General features: G+C 48.9%; 2 protein-coding genes across 7 annotated transcripts; both read right to left on the bottom strand.

Moving 5' to 3' along the window:
* Positions 1 to 3,025: 3,025 nt before the first annotated feature.
* Positions 3,026 to 5,611, bottom strand: RPL10A (ribosomal protein L10a). Its single transcript, XM_063097085.1, has 6 exons — positions 5,535 to 5,611; positions 5,053 to 5,127; positions 4,890 to 4,970; positions 4,391 to 4,539; positions 3,517 to 3,689; positions 3,026 to 3,226 (listed from the first exon to the last, which is right to left on the bottom strand). Exons 1-6 carry the CDS (start codon positions 5,537 to 5,539, stop codon positions 3,056 to 3,058), a joined length of 654 nt encoding a protein of 217 aa, XP_062953155.1. The 5' UTR covers positions 5,540 to 5,611; the 3' UTR covers positions 3,026 to 3,055.
* Positions 5,612 to 6,625: 1,014 nt separating this feature from the next.
* FANCE (FA complementation group E) lies at positions 6,626 to 18,119 on the bottom strand. Of its 6 annotated transcripts, none has more exons than XM_063097273.1 (10): positions 17,740 to 18,119; positions 14,076 to 14,694; positions 13,477 to 13,521; positions 13,094 to 13,162; positions 12,637 to 12,783; positions 12,070 to 12,193; positions 11,771 to 11,849; positions 10,338 to 10,404; positions 8,890 to 9,015; positions 6,626 to 6,985 (listed from the first exon to the last, which is right to left on the bottom strand). In XM_063097273.1, exons 1-10 carry the CDS (start codon positions 17,985 to 17,987, stop codon positions 6,884 to 6,886), a joined length of 1,626 nt encoding a protein of 541 aa, XP_062953343.1. In that variant the 5' UTR covers positions 17,988 to 18,119; the 3' UTR covers positions 6,626 to 6,883. The 6 variants fall into 6 exon arrangements, with proteins under 6 accessions (XP_062953343.1, XP_062953344.1, XP_062953345.1 ...); XM_063097274.1 differs by having other exon boundaries at positions 12,637 to 12,780; XM_063097275.1 differs by having other exon boundaries at positions 12,637 to 12,720.
* Positions 18,120 to 20,146: the final 2,027 nt, after the last annotated feature.

The following is a 20,146-nucleotide window of genomic DNA, read 5'->3' as shown; positions in this document are numbered from 1 at the left end:
CATGTCTGATGGGGGCCCCAAGCCTACCCTACCGTACTCAAAATATGAGAGTACTTCAAAAAGTTCATGGAAAGATTTGTATTATCTTTTAATCCTGTTTTTCCACAAACTTCTTGAAGCACCCACATAGGTGATTCATGGGCCCCTTGAAAGCTTTGCTTTCTCCTAACATTTCTCCCACCCTCTCCCGCCACAAGTTGAGCAATTGAATGTGCCCAGTGTTGCCCTGAGCTCACCTAAATGAAGTGACCTGCCCAAGATAACACGACTGAGATGGGAGCTCCAGGGCCCCCTGCTAAACTAGCACTGTGTTCACAGACCAAGGCCCCGCAGCTGCTAGTTATCATTGTCCCTGTTTTACATGAAGAGCCTCAAGGAGGGTGAGTGCTCTCCCAGGTGATGGCTGCTGAGCTGGGAAAACAAGATTCCAACCTGCCTGAGTCTGCCTGGGAAAGCCCCACTCTGCCCTCTGAGCCACCTCCTGCTCACATAGCAGGGACCGATCTTCAATGGCCATTTTCCCAAGGAGGTCATCAGCCTTTTTCATCTGCAGTTAAATACGGGTGAATCAATTGGACTAACTAATCACAAGATGAGACTGAGCATTTGCCCTGTGGCATACTGAATGAGATAAAACTCTAGAAAAAGGTTAAATGAGGACTGACCCCGTGGCTTACTCGGGAGAGTGCAGCACTGGTAATGCCCAGGCTGCAGGTTCGGATCCTTATGGGGATGGCCGGTGCGCTCAGGATTTCAGATAAACCAGTCCGGTGCGCTCAGGATTTCAGATAAACAAGTCCGGTGCGCTCAGGATTTCAGATAAACAAGTCCCATACAATAGTAAAAAACTTTATCTGTAATTCAAATTTGGGCATCCTGTATTTTTACTCAATCTGGCAATCTTATGCTACAATTTGAGTCTTCTAGATGATTCTGGTCCAGCCTCCCAGTTTACAGATGTGTCAACAGCTTAAATCCACTCCTCACTCAACCAATTATCTTCAACACTGGGATTCAAACCTGGTCTGACTCCAAGTCCATGTGCATGGTACACTAGGTGGCCTTTTGTCTTAGTCCACTGCATTAAAGGGACCCCAGCTGTCACTTGCTGGATTGGAGTACACCTGGGGCCCCAGTCAGGTGGGAGGGAGCCCTGGAGGCAAATTCATTTATGGGGGACCCACCAGGGTGGATATCATATCTAGTTTCTCCTCTAGATTAACATCTAATTGGGTGCTTGAAGCATCATGAGTAGACGGACTTAAGGTAACTGCTTTTTGCCTTAAGCATTGCTGTTTTCTTCCTGACTGCAAAGATCCTAAATGTTTATAAAATACAAAGAAGCCCAAAGCAGCTAAAAATGACCTAATTCTAACTCCCAGAGTTAATCTTGGTTAACATTTTTTTTTTTTTTTTTTTTTTTGTCTTTTTTCATGACCGGTAAGGGGATCACAACCCTTGGTGACACCTGCACCTCCCTCAGCCAGTGAGCCAACCGGCCATCCCTATATAGGATCCGAACCCGCGGTGGGAGCGCCGCACTCTGTGCGCCACGGGGTCGGCCCTTGGTTAACATTTTAGTATGCAAGCTTTCAAGTGTTTTTACTATGCATATATTTTTTTTCCCCATTTCCAGTAAAATTGGCTCCACTAATTTTTCCTTCCTTGCCTTACAGGGAACATTGTTTAACAAGCCTAAGTACTGGCTGCATTCTAATGCAGTTGTCAATAGATAAGAAGCTGGCCGGCGGGGCCTTGAGAACGAAATTCACTGCCCCATCCCCTTTATTTTTTATTAATCATCCCTTTTAGATTGTAGCTATCTTACCTGAGAGTTAAGTTACAACTTAAAAGCTAAAGGCCTAAACTGCTCAAGTTCTTAGGCAAAAACCTTGTGTTCTTTACAGTTCAAGGACATAAAACCTATTTTGAGAAGTGTGGCATTTCGAAGCACCAATTTTATGCTTTGGATTAACCCTTTTGCTCTATTAACGAAGCAAGAACTGGCTCCTCTATTACCAAAGTGAAACAGATTCAAGTCAAAGGTTAAATCAGTTATTTCCCACCACTCCAAAAGCCACCTTTCCAGTACTAGGTGCTAGAGGCAAGAACTTCAACAGGGAAATGCCTCAGGTGGCCAGGGAGGGGTTGAGCCTGTCTGGAGCAGAGCCTGGAAGTTTCCATAACCTGACTCCACACATTGCTGGTTTCCCTAGAAAATACCAACAGGGCCCATTAATTTGAATTTCGTGAGCTGTTGTCCATATTTCCCTAAACATTTACTTAATTACTGACCCTAAACATATCCAACTTGGGGTCAGGCAACTCAGAAATAGACTAAAATCCTCATTTTCCTACTGGCCAGTATGGGGATTGAACCCTGGACCTTGGTGTTATCAGCACCACACACTGGCTGAGCAAAGCAGCCAGCCTCCTAGACTGATTTCTAAGTGTGGACCTTTCCTGTCAAAAGCATCTGGGAACCTGATCTCCCAATTTTTTGACAGCTGGCTGGTACAGGGACCAGAACCCTTGATCTTGGTCTTATCAGCCCTATGCTCTACCCAGCCAGCCCCCATCCCCATTTTATATCCTTTCCTTGTGATTCCAGTAGACAAGGACTCCCAATGCTCAATTTAGGATTATCAAAATTTAGGGACCAAAAATCTACATGAGAACCTTTACTACACAGAGAAGCAGCTTCAAGTCATAGGTTAAGAAAGCTGCCAAAGGCTGTGAATCCTGTCTCATTCTGTTATTAGACAGAAGGAAAAGAACAGCTTAGAGTCCTAGCTTTGCCCCTTGGGGTTACCTGAAAAGCTTCAATCCTGTTCAGTAACCCTACCTTCATGTACTATAAGTATTTAAGAGAACATGAATTAAGAATACATGATTGTGTAGAAAAAGATAATGCCTTGTTTGTGGCACTCATCCCCAAGGGGACAGAAACTATCAGCAATGCCAAGGGATACAACTGTCAGCTCACAAAACACCCCACCACCTCCAATCAGGAAGACAGAGGGGATGGCAGCACTAGAATTTATTAGGATGTGCCTTAATACAGGCGCTGGGGCTTGCCCATTGTGCTCTTGATGTATAAAGCCCGGACATTCTGCCAATTCTTCTTGAGCAATGACACCAGGAAATTGACAGCTAGGTGGATGTTGTATACAAGCTCATCATCTGTCATCTTCACATGGCCAACGGCAACAGCCAGACATAACACCTGGGGGGAGGTGTAAAAAGGGTAAAGTCAGATTGGTGGAGGGATGACAGATGGCCTGTCCTCCTCCTCCAGTGTGACCTAATGAGTGGTGTTTGTACACAGGCCAAGTAAGACAAAGGTTATTTGAAAAGCTTTGATCCTGGCTCAGTGCCCTTTACTGTCAATATCATTTAGGTATCCACAGAAATAGGAACCCACGTTCCTACTGGTACCATGTTTAGATTAGAGACTGAGTAAAATTTGGTTCCTGCCCACACCCCCACCCATGGTAACCCACCAAACGACCTTACCTTCTTCATCTGGAACTTGATTGTGGATTTCACCTCATCTACTTTGGCCACCATGTTTTCATTGTGTGTCAGCAGGGAAGGGAACTTGCCAGCCTTATTTAGGCCTGGGCCCAAGATTCGTGGGATCTGTTTGATCAGAGACTCTGAGGCCAAAAACGCATCATACTTCTTGGCTGGTAAAGAGGAAGCCATTAGATGTTTAGGACCTGGCCACTGAGGCAGACCTCAAGCAGGACCCTCTGTTGGTATCAAGTCTTTATAACCCTTCTGGATGCCCATGTAGTTTCTAGCAAGTAGCTCTATCTTCTGGACTTTTACTGGTTCTGAAACCCAGTATCAGAAGAGCAGGCTGACCCCACAATCCATAGTGCAGTGCAACAAATAGTACAATGGGTGCTCTGGTCAAGACCACCTGGGCTCAAATTCTGCCTTCTCACCTCCTAGCTATATGTCTTGGACATGTGACAACTTGTGACAGGTTTCTTATACGTAAAATGGTTTGATACCACTGCCTAGACCACACAAGGCAAAGATCAAAAAGGAATAATCAAACTGGAACTTGGGAAACAAATTCTAATTCACAACTCACCAGCATCTGAAAAATCAATTTAACAGAATATCTCACCTGTTTAGATGGAACCTAGGCCTGGCCTTCCTCTATGACATATAACCCTCAGGGCAAATGCAAAAAATAAGTCATAAAAAATACCACTCAGGCCAGCTAACCAACAGCAGACTCTCACCTTCAGGATTCTACCTCCATTTCATTTAAAAATCCAAACAGCAGAAAACCACTCTTGCACCACTCCCAAATACAAAACTGTATATACCCCCACACCCATCTCAAACACAAAACCGCACCAGCCACACTCACCCAACTTCTTGACCAACTTCTTATTCTTGTTGAGTTTTTTCAGCGCCTCAATGTCCATGTGGGGGATATCCACAGCCTTGGCCTCATCACAGTGCTGCTGGTCCCCCAGGACACACACGGAGAACTTGGGGCGGGGAGTAGATTTAAGCCTGCATTTTGAGGGACAGAACAGGTCATGCCCGGCCCTGGGTCCCAAGGGCAGTTGAAAGTGTCTGGGATCACTGCAGCCACTGAACCTTACCCAGAGTGTCCACATTCACCAACAGCTAGTCTGGCTTCTCAGACTTGCCGGCGGGCTCGGCCAAGGCCTCCCCACGCCTCCCCTCATGTTTTAAGACCCAGGGTGGAGGTCCGTCCAGCCACACCTGCCCGGAGCAGCGGGTCTGAACTACCCTAGCACATCAGTGCGGCACGCGCCTGCCTCGGGCCCAGCAAGAGCCGGAAGGGGAGGACAGGCACGGGGGCGCTGAGGTCTGGGTGGGGTCAGAACGATGCCAACCTGACGGTGCCCGAGAAGCGTTTGTCCTTCTGAGGGTCATAGTTCTTCAAGCTGATCTGCAGCTCCACCGTTTCCAGAAACCTTAGAGAAAGGAACGAAGTTAGCCAGCAGCCGGCCTTCCCAACCCCGCGGGGCCCTGCGCTCCCCGCGACCCCGCGCTTACTTCCGGCGCTTGCGCTGGTTCCCGTGCAGGACTTCCCGCACCGCCTCGTACAAGGTGTCGCGAGAGACTTTGCTGCTGCGGGAGAGAAGCGAAGAGCGCGCTCAGGGCCGGGCCGCGGCGGGGCCGGGCCGCGGCGGGGCCGGGCCGCGGCGGGGCCGGGCCGCGGCGGGGCCGCGGGGCCGGCACCCTCTGCGGCGTGCTCAAGAGCCTCCGAGGCCTACGAGATTCCAGGCTTCGGGACGGGCGGACGACCCACGACGGTTCCACCGAGCATTCGGGAACTAGACCCAAGACCCAGGGAGGAGGAACGCTCCTGGGAACCGGACCAGGCGGAAAACGAGACCCGCAGGCTGACCCGCGGCAAGAAAGGCCCCGCAGCGAAGCCGGCGCAAGGACCCCAGACCTGGTCTGTAAGTTCCCCATCCCCGGCGGGGCACCTGCAGACACGGATGGACGAGGATAGCATCTTAAACCCCACTCACCTCATCGCACCTCGCGCCGCGGTAACCGGAAAAGAGACTATCCAGAGACGCGCATGCGCTCAAATAGTGGCCCTGCTCTCGCGAGAAAGGTCTTGTTCCTATGTTCCCCTGGAGTGTGGTTGGTTGGGTGACTCTGCCCTGAGGATCGGCGCCGTCAGCAGCCGCTGGAGGGCGCTGCAGTGCATTGCACTGCTAGACGTGCGCGAGGACCCGTCGGAGTTGCCGCAATCCAGGGTACCCCGCGACACCCCGCCAATATCCCCATTCGTGCCGGCTTCTGCCGGGCCCTTAGGGAAGCGGCTGGGTCCAGGGCTCGAGCTTCAAGCACTGTGACGGCCGCTGACGTGTGATTCTAACATGCTAGTCCTTCAAAACTCATTTCCTCCTGCCCTTCGCACCAGCTTCTGTTCTTAAAAGCAGGCTTTATTGCTAGACCTGACCTCTCTCCCTCATCATCTCGCTCTAAGGGGGACTCGAGGCTTCGAGGAAGTTGTGGTCAAGAAAGTTCTGTTCCTGTCGCCACAACGCCTGAGGTGGGGAAGAGTTGGGAAGGTACTGTAGTGCACTTTCACTTGATAGTTGATTCGGTAACATCTGTGTTAAGTGTTTACTATGGACAAGGCAGACAGCTAGGTGCTATAGGAATACAAAGATGTACTGCACACCCATAAGGTGTCTTTTCTGCCCCTTCCTCTGCCCAATGGGTTAAATCCTCTTCTCAGGCCACAGTAACCCCAGCAACCCTTCAGAACCTTCCTCAAATGTCATCCGCCCAAAACCATGCTGCAACTCCAGACTGAGTCACTCCCACCTAAGCCCCCCATTTCCACCTACCCCCTGCTCAGTGGTTGCTGCATGCCTCACCTACTCAATAGGCAGCTCTGATAGGGCTGGGGTGGGTGGTATCACACATGATCCAGCCCACAGAATGTGACTGAATGAACTTCAGTACTAACATTCTACAACCTTCCCCTCACCAGAAAAAAGATGCCCCTTGTCACTGAGGAGGGAGTGGAGGGGGTGGGGTTAATACCCAGTGTTAATGGGAAGGCAAGCACTGCTTCTAATAACACATTATTGAACTTCCTACTCTTTATTAAATACCACGGATAAATTATTTCAGCCCGTGAAAATATAGTGCATTCAGTCCTCTTAGCCCAGGAGCCCCCCGCTGGCTGGGAGGCCAAGATGGCCTCTCTGCAGCCTGGCACAGGGAGGCAATTGGTCCCTGGGATGGCCAGGCTCAGTCTTTACTCCCAGGCAAGGGGTCAGGGCAAGATGGTGACAGTAGAAATGTCCTTCAGGAAGCTGGTGATGGATTTCCAGTTGGGTGGTCTCCTGGTAGATGATCAGGGAGTCAGATGTCTCAGGGCAGCCTGCAGAGACTTCCTCAGGAAGGTGGTGTTGGGCTCTAGGGCCACAGCCAGGCCCAGCTTCTGGGTCTCAGTGATCTAGAGAAAAGGAGGAATCTTGTCAGGACTCCAGCAGCTAATCTCTGTTTAGGAAGGAGAGAGGAAGCCAGGACATAAGGACAATAGAAGGAGGAGAAGGAAGAGGAGCAGGATGAAGAGACTCCTGAATAATCTAACCTTATTATTTCTCCATGGTTAACCATGGATTGAGATGGACCTGGAGTCAAATACTAGCTGCACAACTTAGTAAGCTGGCCACATTAATAATAGTTGACAATTATTGGGTGCTTACTACATGGCAACACTTTGTTATACGCATTATTTCATATACACACTTCATATATATGCATTACTTCATATAATCCTCACAACCCTCCCATTTTACAGATGAAGAAACTGAGGTTCAGAGACACTCCATTTTGGCTGCCACCTTCCTTCTGGACTACACTTTTTTTTTTTCTGACCTGTTGCTACAAACCTTCTGACAGGTCTCAGGCCCTGTATCTTCACTCTCCAATCCCCACTCCTCACAGAAGACAGGGGCTTCTTTTTAATGCAAACCTCACCAAGTCACTCCCCATCTGGAGGCCTCTGGATGACTCCTGATGCCTCACATTGCTGGTCCTTCTCCAGGGATCTATAGGTCTCCAGAGGATCCAGGAGCCCTCTGAAATTGTGCATCAGATGCATGTTCATGTTCCCATTTTCCTGGGAATGTCTACAACTTTTATCAAGTCATTAAATGGACCTGTGACCCCCAAGAAAAGGATAAAAAGCCAATAGCTAAGAACAACTGGCCTTCAAGATGAAGTCCAAGCCAAAGCCCCTCACCATGACCTACAGGGCCTTTCATAAAATGCTACTAGAGACTGGCTGGTTAGCTTAATTGGTTAGAGTGTGGTGTTATAACACCAAGATCAAGAGTTCGAATCCCCATACCAGCCAGTCACCTAAAAAAAAAAAAAAGTGTATGAGAGAGGATTCGGATTCCTGCACCAGCCAACCACCAAAAAAAAAAAAAAAAAAAAAAAAGTAAATAAAAATGTATGAGAGGATCTTTTAAAATATATATATAAATAAAAACAAAATGCTAAGAATTCTGGCAGTGTGACCTTGGGCAAGTTACTTTAACCCCTCTGAGTCTCATTTCCTCATCTATAAAATGGAGCTAATAATAGCATCTCTCCTAGGACTGACAGGTGGAATAAACTAGCAAGTTCATGTAAGTGAGGGGCTTAGAACCGTGCCTGAGTCATAGCAGGGGTATGGGAGGTATGAGAGTACTTCAAAAAGTTCATGGAAAATGTAATTAAAAGACAATACCATTAAGTTTTTGAGGACCGCTCATGTTAGCTTATTAGTACTTTAGCTCTCTAACCTTATCCCTTACCACCATCCACTGTCATGTTTTTAGGCCCCAGCCCACAATGAACTATTTGCAGATCCTCTCAGACACTCACTGTCCACACTATATCCTTTGCCTGGAATGTCCTTTCCCCCATCTCTGGCTCTTGGCTACCACTCACTCTTTAAGAGTCAGAAAGGCTGTCCCAATTCCCAACCACAAACAAGGCTTAGTTGCTCCTCTTCCTTTATCACCAAATGCCCTGTGCGTACCTCTCACCTGCTCCTACCAGATATTCAGTTATTTGTGTATCACATCTTTCCCCTCTCATTGGCCCGGGGTTGGGGGACAAGGTCAGCTCAAGGGCAGGGACTGCAATATGGTCACTGTTGGTTTCCCAATGCTCCACAAAGCATCTGGCCCAAAGAAGCATCTAATGAACTCCTAAGCAGTCCCATTTCCCAAGCCTGGGCTTGAACTTGTGGTTTCCATGGCTAACACTCAGGGTTTTATCCCTGGCAAACATATCTGTACACCCTCATGGCGGGCCCAGAGCAGCCTTGCCAGAACCAGCCCCCATAATCCTTCCAACACTCACATTAGCTGGGTACTTGGTTATCACGGTCAGCATGAGCTTGGCATAAGCTATGGAGGTGGTGGCTGCCCTCCCCTCTTTACAGAGCCTCTCCATCAAGACACTGAACTTCTCAGGGGTCATCTCCACCTGTATACATTGGGATATACAGCAGTATCACAAGAAATGCCTGGGCTCTTCATTCAACGAGCCCTAGGCTCTATTCCCAACTCCATTACTTCCCAGCTGGGGACCCTCGACAGGTCACTTACCCAAGCTAAGCCTCAGTTTACTCATCTGTAAAATGGGGCTCATAATGTCTTAACTCTGAAGACTGTAAAAAGGATTAAATGAGATAATGCACATAAAACCTGACACACAGGTCTCAGAAAATGATGGCTACCATTCCAAAGGTTCAGGTTAGGACCAAGTTGTTAAAGATATAAAGGATCAAGAAGTCCTGAGGGGCACTGTCAGCATAATAACCTAGCTCTTCATAACAATAATTTAATAAACACTATGCATCAGGCACCATTCTGAGCACTTTATGCCAATTATCTCATTTAAACCTCACCCCATTCTTATGTGGTAGGTGTTATAACTCCCCTTTTGTAGATGAGGAAACTGAGGCATAAAGGCTAGGACAATTACCTAATATATAAACAAATGAGGCAGAATTTTAGGTACTGATATGGAAAATCACCAAAATCTACTAAGTAAAAAAAGCAAAGTACATTAGAGTTCACTGTCTCAATAGAAAAAAAAAAAAAAAAAAAACCCACAAGGTACAGAGAACACTGAGCTTAATGTGTTACAATCTACATAAAAAGAAGAGGGAGAAGTAAATTTAAACTTTATATATATATATATATATGTGTGTATATATATATATGTATATATATATATATGTATATATATATAAAAAATATATATATATGAAGCATCTCTGGGAGAGTTCCCTTCAAACTAGTAACACTGGTTAGCCCTGGGGAGGGGAATCTGGATGACTGGGGGAGTAAGAGGAATATTTTCACTCTATCCTTTTGAGCTTTTAAAATTGTGACCATATGAATCTATTACCTATTCCAAGATAAAATTAAATTTAAACACACACATCAAAAAATCTTGCTCCGGAGCTGGCCGGTTAGCTCAGTTGGTTAGAGAAGTGGTGTTATAACACCAAGGTCAAGGGTTTGGATCCATGCACAGCCAGCCGCAAAAAAAAAAAAATACTTCCCCCAGGGCCCCACAGCTGGTAAGCAGTGGAGGTGTACTGACTCCCCTGACCATATGGTCAGCTCTGTGCTGCAAGGCCTTACAAGGCACAGGGCTCTCCCACAGGGTGCCCTGCTGAGCTACAGCTGTCCTGCTTGCCTCTCCATCACTGAAGGACTCAGAAATCCAGGAGCTCATGCTTCTCTACAGCCATGCAGCACTTCCTTGTCCACTCTTCCCCAAGGCAGCCTACTCACCTGCCGCTCCAATAGTGATTGCAATACCAAGAAAGTCTCCTCCTTCCAGGGAAGCTCCAAAATCTGGCTGCAAGGCAGAGGCCCTGGTGAGAAAAATCCAGCCTCCCACCCAAGCCTGGATATCCACTGCTGCTATTCCCCATAGCAGGGCAAGGCCCTGGGGACATCCAAGATCCCCAGCCAATAGAGGAATAGTCAAAGTCCCCCTGATGCTGGCAGCACCCCCAGTAGCCACTGCTGCAGAGCCGATACATGTGCCAGGAAGGTCACAACCCCAAAATCCCCTGGAGCTGACAATAAAGGATTTGGTAGTGATCTACGAAGGTCTCCTAAAAATTGACCAAGAGTCAAGAGTGCATCCTGAGAACAAAAGGGGAAGACAGAGAAGAGGGGATGCTGGAGTGAGCTGACATGCGTGAGACTTCCTAGAGGAGGTGAGCCTCCCCACAGAGCCGAGCCCACACCACGTCCACTCCAGCTGCACTTCCTGTTCCACTGCACGGTCCTCGCCTTGTTTAAAAAGGCAGCATCTACAGTGGAAACAGGGTGGCTTCTAGGGTGGATAGACTTGGATTTGATCCCAGCTTTACCACTTGCTGTCTGTGTCAAGTCCCTTAACCACTCTGAGCAGTTTTTCCATCTCTAAGGCAGCGGCAGCACCTACCTCACAGGATTGCATAAAGACTGAGAATCTAAAGCACAAAGTGCTCAATGAGTGGCGGCTGTTATTATTTTTGCGGCTGTTCCCTTCTCATATTATCCTTAGCATTTTATATTTCATGTCTGTGTCCAACGAGGTCTTACTCATTGTTTCACATCTGTACCTTGACTCTCCAATTTTAATACTCAAGTTTAATACAAATATTTGAGCACTTACTAGATGCCAAATATTGTGCTGAACTTGTTATATGCATCACCACATTTAATATCTAGAAAAATCCTACAAAATAAATATCATCATATGAGGAAACTGAGGGTCAGAGAGATGAAGTAACTTGTTTGAGTTCACACACTTAAATAAAAGGCAAAGCTGAGATTTGAAACCATATCTTTCTGACTCCAGAGCCAGTGCTCTTAACCATTGTGCCATGTTAAAACTATGCTGTGAACTACTCAAAGCAGGGACCACCAGCCTCTTCTCTGCATTCTCCAAGGCACCTGGCACAAAGCCAGCCCTCACAACTGGCAGAGGCAGAATTGGGGAAGAGTGCAAGCCTGGGCTCAGGAAGGTACATGGGATGGCAACTTGCATGGGCCCGTAGGATTGAAGGCATAAGCTGGGTTCAGGCAACTGAGAGAGGGCACTGGCTGTGCCATGCACTATCTTTGAGGCACAGAGTCTGGAGCAGCTGGCTCTAACCCGAGTGCCAGGAGCAGGCCTGGCCTGGGGGATAAGGTGAGAGTGAGGACAGCATGGAGGCCTGCACACTCACCACAGCATTAGAACCTGTGTGTCTGGCTCCAGGGACTCGTCCTTCATAAGGCAACACAGTAACTCCACTTGAGCTGGACCTGAGTAATGGAAAGCAGAATGGAGAAGTCTAGGGAGAAATGGCAGAAGATGGGACTATGAAATAATAGAATGCCCAGGCCATTACAGGGGCATCATCAGGGAAGCAACAGGCATCTTTACCCACTGAATACCCAACTACTGCCAGGGCCACCCTGGGGTAAAGGGTGCTAGGAACAGAGAGGGCAGAGCTACCAGGCCTGGGGCTGGTTCCAGAATTACCTGTGCCTGGGGCCTGGAGCACAGGGCCAAGGAGGGCTCTGCAGACAGGGTAGGTATACTTGGCACAGAAGGAGGTCAGGGCAGTCATGAGCAGACGGGAGGCTGAGGCAGTCAGGGAGAGGATCTACAACCAACAGGGAGGAAAAAACTAATTTATCTCTTCTTCCCTTCAATAAATGTTTATCAGATACATACAATGTATCATATTTCACATAGTGATACATGTTACAGGGGGAAAAAAACAAGTTCTTTTATCTAGGACTTAAATAGACCCATTTGGAAAAGGCACATAGCTCACCTTTCCAGCTCTCTAATCCCCAACAGCCCCTTGATCAGCTTCTGTAAGGGTTCTGGGGCCCAAGAGGGAGGAGTTAGATGTCATGTGGGTAGATGGCCCAGGGGTCCATGCCCTGCCAGTTGAGTGGGCATCCTTTCCTTGCCCAGGCTGCCCAGACAGGCCAGCCACCTTCAAGGATGGAAACCCCCTCTCCTTAGCCCCACCCTTCTGAGGCCCTAGATGCTCTTCCCCACTGTCCTGGCACTCCCAGTACTTCCCAGTATACCTACCCGTCCAAGAAAGAGGCTCCTGGTCAGCACAGTAGCATTGCTGAAGCCAAGATCTGGCGAAAGGGCCAGCAGCCAGGTGCAGAACTGCAGAAGACCTGTGTCTGAGAGCTGGGGGAGCTGCAGCTGAGCACACAGCAGGTCCATCTGCTGACAGCGCCAGGCAGGGAGCACAGTAGGAGGGAGGACACAGGGACACTCAGCCTGTCTCTGCTAGGCTGTCTCAAGCCAACTGCGCAGCAGAGGGGGCAGGGCAGACACCCCAGAGCAAGGTAAGGCTGGAGAGCTGCCGTAGGGAGAGGAACCAAGGGCTAAAAAAAAAACCACTCAGGGTGACCCCTACTCTATCCCTGAGAAACAGAAACAAAATTCTCACATGAGGTAAGGAAACAAGCTTAAATGGAAAAAGGTGAGGGAAAGAGCATGTAACCTTAGGGCGAGGCAGTCCATCTGGACTCACCTGGCTGGGACTGCATTCGTGGAGAAGCTGCAGCTCAGCTGGGGGGGTGTCCTCCAACCCCTCCAACCCCTGGGGAGGCAAATCCCATGTTAGAGCTGGACAAGTCCTTGGTGTCAAGTCACTGAAGCCACCTTTCAATTGGTAGAGGAAGTGGCTGAGATCCTGGAAGTTTCTACCAGAGGACAGGAACTTGCCTGGGGTTAGAGAGCATGTCTATACTTGGGCCAAGAAAACTCCCTACAGCGACTGTTCTCAGACCTTCACTTCAACCCCACCTCCCACAACCAGCCTGTGCCTCACTGTACTAGGGCTTCCCTGGGCATGGCTGAGGTCGGGGCAGAAGGTGGAAGAAGGGCTATGGTGAGCAGGGTAAGGCCAGTCACCTCCCCGAAGGTCTTCAGTAGCTGCAGCAGCCTGGGAATCTGGTCCTGCGGAGGAGAGTCCAGTCACTGTCAAGTCCCTACCCCCACAAGACAGCTCCAAGCCCAATCCCGGCTCCCTGTCCTGAGAAGGCCCCTGGTCAGTAGGAACTAGTGGCAAAGATAATTCAAGACAGCCAAGAACATGAAGCCTATGTCTTGAAAAATACCTAAGAATCCAAACTAGACAAGGCCCGTGTGAAATCCAGCTGTCTAGAATTGTCTTCTCTGCATCCAACCCTAATAGGGGTAGACCCCAGCCTTGGGCAGGGAGTGTACGCTGGTCACTGGCATGATTCCCCTCCACCCACCCATCCCTTTAATGCCATGCTAAACCCCATATAGATCACAAGTGTTTACCACCTCCAATAACTCCCTTCCTACCCCCTCCTTTAGAGTATGTGGAATGGAGGCTACATTGCCTCAACCTCCCTCTCCTCCCTCTTGCTCCATGGACTACGGAGTCATCCCAGTTGGGAAACAGTGTCCCAACCAGCCTTTGCCCTGGATAAACCCTCCACTCCTGAAAGTTCACTCTAAATCCAGCCTCCCTACCCTAGTACCTGGATAGCTTTGGGCAACTCCAAGCTCTCAGCTGGGCCCTGAGCATCCTCCAGACTCTGACCAGCCTCACTGGTCTCTGTTCCCATGATGGGCTGGTTCTTAATGGGTGATGTACCTCCTCCATCTTCCAGGGATTCTAATGACTCATGTTCAGGCCTCTCTTCCCCATGATCTTCTTCTTCCTCTTCTTCCCTTTCCAAACACCGGAACCTTTTGGGGGCCCTCTCCCCAGGACTGGCAGGCTCTTCCTCTGGCTCCTTTCTGCGTTTCCTAGGCTGCTGGGAGTCCCTGTCCTCCTCTTCTTCTTCAGGGTCTGGAGCCTTGGGCAATTTCAACCTCCTGCCCCCCTGGCCCAGCTGCCTACACAGGCCTTGGAGCTGTCTCTGGCACCTTTTGGACAGTGGGGAGGCTGCTTCAGTGGAGACCCCAAACCCTAGGTCCCTTCGCAGCATCTCCCCCTGGGCCTGGAGCCAGACATCAGGGTCAGAGACTGGGTCCTGCTGGGCAATCTGCAGTACAGAGAGGAGCCCGCTTTCAGGCAGTGATGGCCGAACAGCCATCAGCAGGGACATCAGGTTCCTCTGGCATAATGGGGACAACCGCAACAACAGTGGTTTCCTGAGTAGCAGAGGAAAGAAAGCAGTTAGAGCATCTTCCAGAAGGGAACATAGGGCAGACTGAGCAGAGCTGAAGGCTAGATGGCAGTGGAAAGATGAAGGCTGGGAGGCAATACCTGCAAGAGTCAGTGTAGATGGACAGGGGGGCGGCATGAGTTATCCATACATGTTCACTGTGCATCTATTATACCCAAGCCCTGCTCTTTGACCTCTTTGACATCTCCTATTTCAGCTCAAAAATTCAAGTTGAAACCTACTCTACGATAGATCCATGATTGTTTTATGTAAAAAAAAAGAAAAAAGTCCTTTCCCAACTTTTGCATAAAAATAATACTCCAAGGGCCGGCCCGTGGCTCACTCGGTAGAGTGCGGTGCTGATAACACCAAGGCCACGGGTTCGGATCCTATATAGGGATGGCCGGTTTGCTCACTGGCTGAGCGTGGTGCTGACAACACCAAGCCAAGGGTTGAGATCCCCTTACCGGTCATCTTTAAAAAAAAAAAAAAATAATAATAATAATAATAATACTCCAAAAAAAATGATAATAATAATAATAATACTCCAGATGTTGTGGCCCTTCTTGGCAATCCCCTGGAACTCTCAGGGCTACTCATCTGTCTAGCTCTCATGTTCCTTTCACCAAACTGTGAGTTCCTGAAAGGCAGAGGTAGTGTCTCCTTCCTCTGTGTCCAAGTACCCAGCACAGTGCCAGCAGGCCCTGGGTACGCATTTAATTAATGAATTAACTCTCTGAGGGGCCGGCCCCATGGCTCACTCAGGTGAGTGCGGCGCTCATAGCGCCGAGGCCACGGGTTTGAATCCTATATAGGGATGGCTGGTGCGCTCACTGGCTGAGCGTGGTGCAGACCACACTGTGCCAAGGGTTGCGATCCCCTTACCGGTCAGGAAAAAAAAAAAATACTCTGAGAATAAGTGCAGAGATCTTCAACAGCTGCTGTGGGCAGAGTGCTTCACAGAGGTGAAGCTTGAAACAAGGAATCAGGTAATAACCTTTCATTATATCATTTTACAGCTTCTAAACAGTATTCACAGAGGCAAAGAGGCAGACAGGGGGCTAAGAGTCTTTTCTTTTGGAGCCCCAGGATAGGAACAGAATGAATGCTCCCTCCTGCAAGCATCCAACATTCTCTGATTTAACACTATTTCCTAGTGCTCCAAAAGCCCATGATGCAATGTAGCAGTCTATAATTTTGCTGAGGCACAAATCCAAATCCTCCTGTGTGTTCTGAGGCTTGGTGTGGCTAGCAAGTTGTGGGTGCATCTAGCCCACCACCCACCAGGCCCCTGTAGGGCCTATGCGGGGCTGTTTGTCATCATGCACAAAGGCACTGGGGATGTGAGGGAGGGAAAAGAAACCAAACTTTTATTTCTTTGTGGAAAACAGACATTATGTGAGAGAGAAAACTAGAGTCAAAATTAAAAAGATGATTAATTTGTGGTGGGAGGATATTTGGTGGTAGAGAGGGATGACCATACTCCCGAGGGGTTTTAACCTTTTTTAGTGCCATGGACCCCTTATCGGAATAAGAGTGATAAATGCATTAAATAAAATACCTAGGATTACAAAGGAAATCAATTGTACTGAAATACAGTTCTATCCAGAGGTCCTAGGTTAAGCCCCCTGACCTCCCCCTACTTTATCCAGAAAAAGCCAGACAGCTAGACAAACATTTCTATAGCCGCCTATTTAGGGGTTCACACAAGTTCTCCTGACCCATGTCTTGAAAGAAATTCAAAGTGGAGTGTAGGAAGAAAATATTAGAACTTCTATTTCTACTTATTTATCTAAAATATAAGAGCAGGGCCATATAATACCAAGGTCAAGTGTTTGGATCCTCATACTGGCTAGCTGCCAAAAATAAAATAAAATATTAAGAAATTAAGCATTACAAGGGGCTGGCCTGTGGCTCACTTGGGAGAGCGTAGTGCTGACAACACCAAGGCTTCGGGTTCGGATCCCTACATAGGGATGGCCGGTTAGCTCATTTGGGAGAGCGTGGTGCTGACAACACCAAGTCAAGGGTTAAGATCCCCTTACCGGTCATCTTCAAAAAAAAAAAAAGAAAAGAAATTAAGCATTACAAACATTTAATATATAGGATGGCCCTGAATATACCAGTCTCTAGCCCATTCTGGAGGAGTAGTATCCAAGAAGAGTGGAAGGCCAAAACCAATAGGGGCTGAAGGTGGCACCTCACTGGCTTTTTATTTTCTGTGTATTTTAGATAACTGCACTAGTTAAGTGCATTTGTGCATACTGTATGAATGCTTTTAACAAAACAAATCATCACAAAAATAGACACATGGCTTAAAAGGATGCCTGTAAAGAAACTGAAGATTGAAGGTAACATCAGTATGGGAAGCACAACCAAATAACAATGTCAGAGCCGATACGTCTGCTCCTAGTAGGAATTCTTCGTCAGCCACATAAAGAGGTTAAGAAAAAAAAGTTCAAAGTCATCCAAAACACTAGGAATTATCAAGAACACAAAAATATGAATTCATAGGCACCATCCTTAAGGAAAGTGATCTTGCCTTAAAATGTATATTATGCTTTGAGAAACTCATAGTATAAAGCCACCACGGTTAGCAGGTGTTATCCCATCATTTATCACGTTTTTTTAGTTTTATTTATTTATTTACTTTTTTTTGGCAGATGGCCAGTATGGGCACATCTGTTTTAAATATCTATTTTTGCATACTTTATAATGTATGTTTTTAAACACACGTGTACATTTTATAGGTAAGTATAACTATACTGGAGGTACGTGTTCAATTCTTTTTAAAGATGGAAGTATGCGATCAAAATCGATTTGACTCCACTTATAATTATGTACGCCCAACAGAAGGCATGTGTCTCATGTGGTATCCTCTGTGTCCGGCACTGCTGGGCACACAGCAGGTGCTCAGTGAAGAATGCCCCTCCTCACAGGGTGCGCGGCAGGGCCCCCCTCATCTATAACTGGGCGGCAGCGACCGCCCCTGCCTCCCTGACTGCTGAGGGGCCGCGGGCGGAAGACTTACAGCTCCAAGCGGCCTTCGGGTCCCTGCACGACCGGCTCCTCCCGGCACAGCGCCTCGAGGAAGGGGCCCCAGTCGAAGGGCTTCCTGCCGCGGCTGCCCAGCGCCCGCAGCACCCCGAGGCCGCGCCGCGCCCCCTCGGGCCCCGCCTGCAGCGCCTGGAGCAGGAGGCGAGCGGGGGCCTCCAGCTGCGCCCAGGGCGCAGGCCCCGCGCTCCCAGCCCGAAGGGGCGCCGCGTCTGGGGTCGCCATGCCGGGGCACGGGTGCTGCGCTGTCCCGCGTCTTGGCCCCGAGGCTGGAAGAAACGGAGGACTCCGGAACTGGCCTTGACGGGGCGGCAGCGGGCTCACCCAGGCGCCAGCCGCAACCCGCCACCCCAAGACCAAGCGGTTCCCAAAGGAAGAAAAGGCCGGCAGGGGCGGGGCCAACGCCGGCAGGGGCGGGGCCAACGCCGGCGGGGGGGGGGCAATGCCGGCAGGGGCGGGGCTGGAGCAAAAGCGTGGGCTTGTGGGCGGGGTCCTGCCAGAGAAACTGGAGTGGGCGGGGCTTAGTGGAGAGGCGGATCCTCCCGGCTGAACCTAAACTTCTTCCTTCCTCCACCACACCCTGTAGTGGGGCAGAATGGCGGCTGGGGGGCTCCTGTTGTACTTAAGGACCCAAGCTATACTTAATTTCAGCTGACGCCCATGTTGCTCGTAGATCATGGGCTTTGCAATAGGACTTGACCACAACTTACCACCCCACCCCCAAATTTACCAATCCAAAAACTGCCATCATTTGGTTTTCAGTCCTCTCCAGAGATGATATGTGATGTACAAATATCAGTTGGTTAGTGAAAGGAATAAAATTCAGCACCAGTTAAAGGATGAGACACAAAAGGAAGGCAGCTCGCCAGAGAAGTTTTTTTAATTCAGCCGGCACAGAGAGCTGATAGGTTTGCTGAGGACACGGGGCGTTCGGGGATTGGATGGATTGCATTGCTAAGGGGCCAGGATCAGGGAGCCGGTGCTGATTGGCGTGCGATTCGCGCTGGCGGGAAGGTATTGTGACGCCGGCGGGAAGGAGAAGACGGAAGAGAAGGGTACCCAGCGCCATGATGGGGCGCGGCCGAAAGGGTTCTGATACGACCTAATATTCCTCCCTTTTTGTTTTGTTAGGAAAAGGGCAACGTTTCTCTTTCTGGCTACTTCCTGCTGGTAGGGGGCGTCGTTTAGGAAGGGGTTGGAGTGTCAGGGAGGAATATGGTCAGGAGACCCCATAATATAGTGGAATATAAAAGAACCTCCTGGGGGGTGAAATGGATGAAAGTTCCCTGCAGCCAGAAGCCGATAAATCTGTTGAGTCCACTCCTGATGTGTAAAAACCAGGTGTAGTAGCCAGGCATCAGAGGAAAGGGCATCTAGGAAGGCAATCCATAGCGTCCTGTATGTTTCATCAGCATGTGGTGAGTTTCCGAGAAGAGGCGGAGGGTTCATCACTAGCTAGGAGTTGGTAGTTTCTAAGTAAAAGCTGGTTAAAAGTCTGGTTAGAAATTTTGCCCACTTGGGTTTGTAAAAACTTGAGTATACAAGGTAAAAAAAAAGGCATACCAGAAGGATTCCAGAGAGGGGGCCGAGGATGGGCCAAACCCAGGTTAGGAGAGGGTTGGACATTAGAGAGGAGAATGGGCTGGAGTCGGGTGGGGCAGGCAGGCTGGTAGCTAATTCAGTGAGTTTAATGATGTTATTTTCTACCATACCCGATTCGTTAATATAATAACGACATTCTTCTCTTAGGAAGAGGCAGGTGCCACCTTTTTCCGCTGTGAGCAGATCAAGGGCTCTCCTGTTCTGGAGGGTCACTTGGGCCAAAGAAGTTATTTGTTTTTGTAGGGAGGTTAGAGATTCTGCCGTGGATGTGAGGGCCCTTTCTAACTTGGATTTAATATCTTCGACAGCCCACAAAGAGTGGCCCAGGGCTCCTCCCGAGAGGCCGGCACTGGCGACGGAAATGGTTAAAGACATACCAACCAAGATAGGGAGGAAAGCCGCTCTTTTCTGTCGGTCTGTGGGGTTAAGAAGGTGAAACATTTCTGAGCTGGTGTATAGGGTGAGCTGGGGAACAACAGTTACAAGAAGGCTAGGAGAAGTTATGTTGGGGAGGAAAGTGGTGATAAGGGTTCCATTGCACCAAAAAAAGGTTCCAGGTGATGCATGAGTGGTATTTGTGAGGTTAAGACTGTATTGGCAAAAGGGGTCATTGAAAGGTTTGGAAATAGTGGGGCCACACAGGCATGTTCTAGGGAGGAGGGTGTGGTTGCCGTCCTCAGGCTCCCACAAAGGAACATTGGGTAGGGGTGAAGAGGGCAGTGGGGCCTGGGAAGGGTTTGGATGAAGGAGTGAGTCGGTGTTGTTGACTGGGACAGCGGCAA

Source organism: Cynocephalus volans, chromosome 5 (genome assembly GCF_027409185.1).
Source record: "Cynocephalus volans isolate mCynVol1 chromosome 5, mCynVol1.pri, whole genome shotgun sequence".
NCBI classification, from domain to species: Eukaryota; Metazoa; Chordata; class Mammalia; order Dermoptera; family Cynocephalidae; genus Cynocephalus; species Cynocephalus volans.
The sequence above is the reverse complement of the archived record's forward strand: the minus strand, read 5'-3'. Positions and strand labels throughout refer to the sequence as shown.

What these genes read in the sequence shown, in the direction of transcription:
- FANCE (XM_063097273.1), bottom strand. Translation starts at nt 17,987, where the DNA reads ATGGCGACCCCAGACGCGGCGCCCCTTCGGGCTGGGAGCGCGGGGCCT. An exon ending in CCCGAAGGCCGCTTGGAGCT is followed by an intron (nt 14,695 to 17,739) that starts GTAAGTCTTCCG and finishes TCTGCTACTCAG; the next exon opens with GAAACCACTGTTGTTGCGGT. An exon ending in ACACAGGTTCTAATGCTGTG is followed by an intron (nt 10,405 to 11,770) that starts GTGAGTGTGCAG and finishes TCTGCCTTGCAG; the next exon opens with CCAGATTTTGGAGCTTCCCT.
- RPL10A (XM_063097085.1), bottom strand. An exon ending in AACCAGCGCAAGCGCCGGAA is followed by an intron (nt 4,971 to 5,052) that starts GTAAGCGCGGGG and finishes CCTTTCTCTAAG; the next exon opens with GTTTCTGGAAACGGTGGAGC. An exon ending in TCAAGTTCCAGATGAAGAAG is followed by an intron (nt 3,227 to 3,516) that starts GTAAGGTCGTTT and finishes ACCTCCCCCCAG; the next exon opens with GTGTTATGTCTGGCTGTTGC.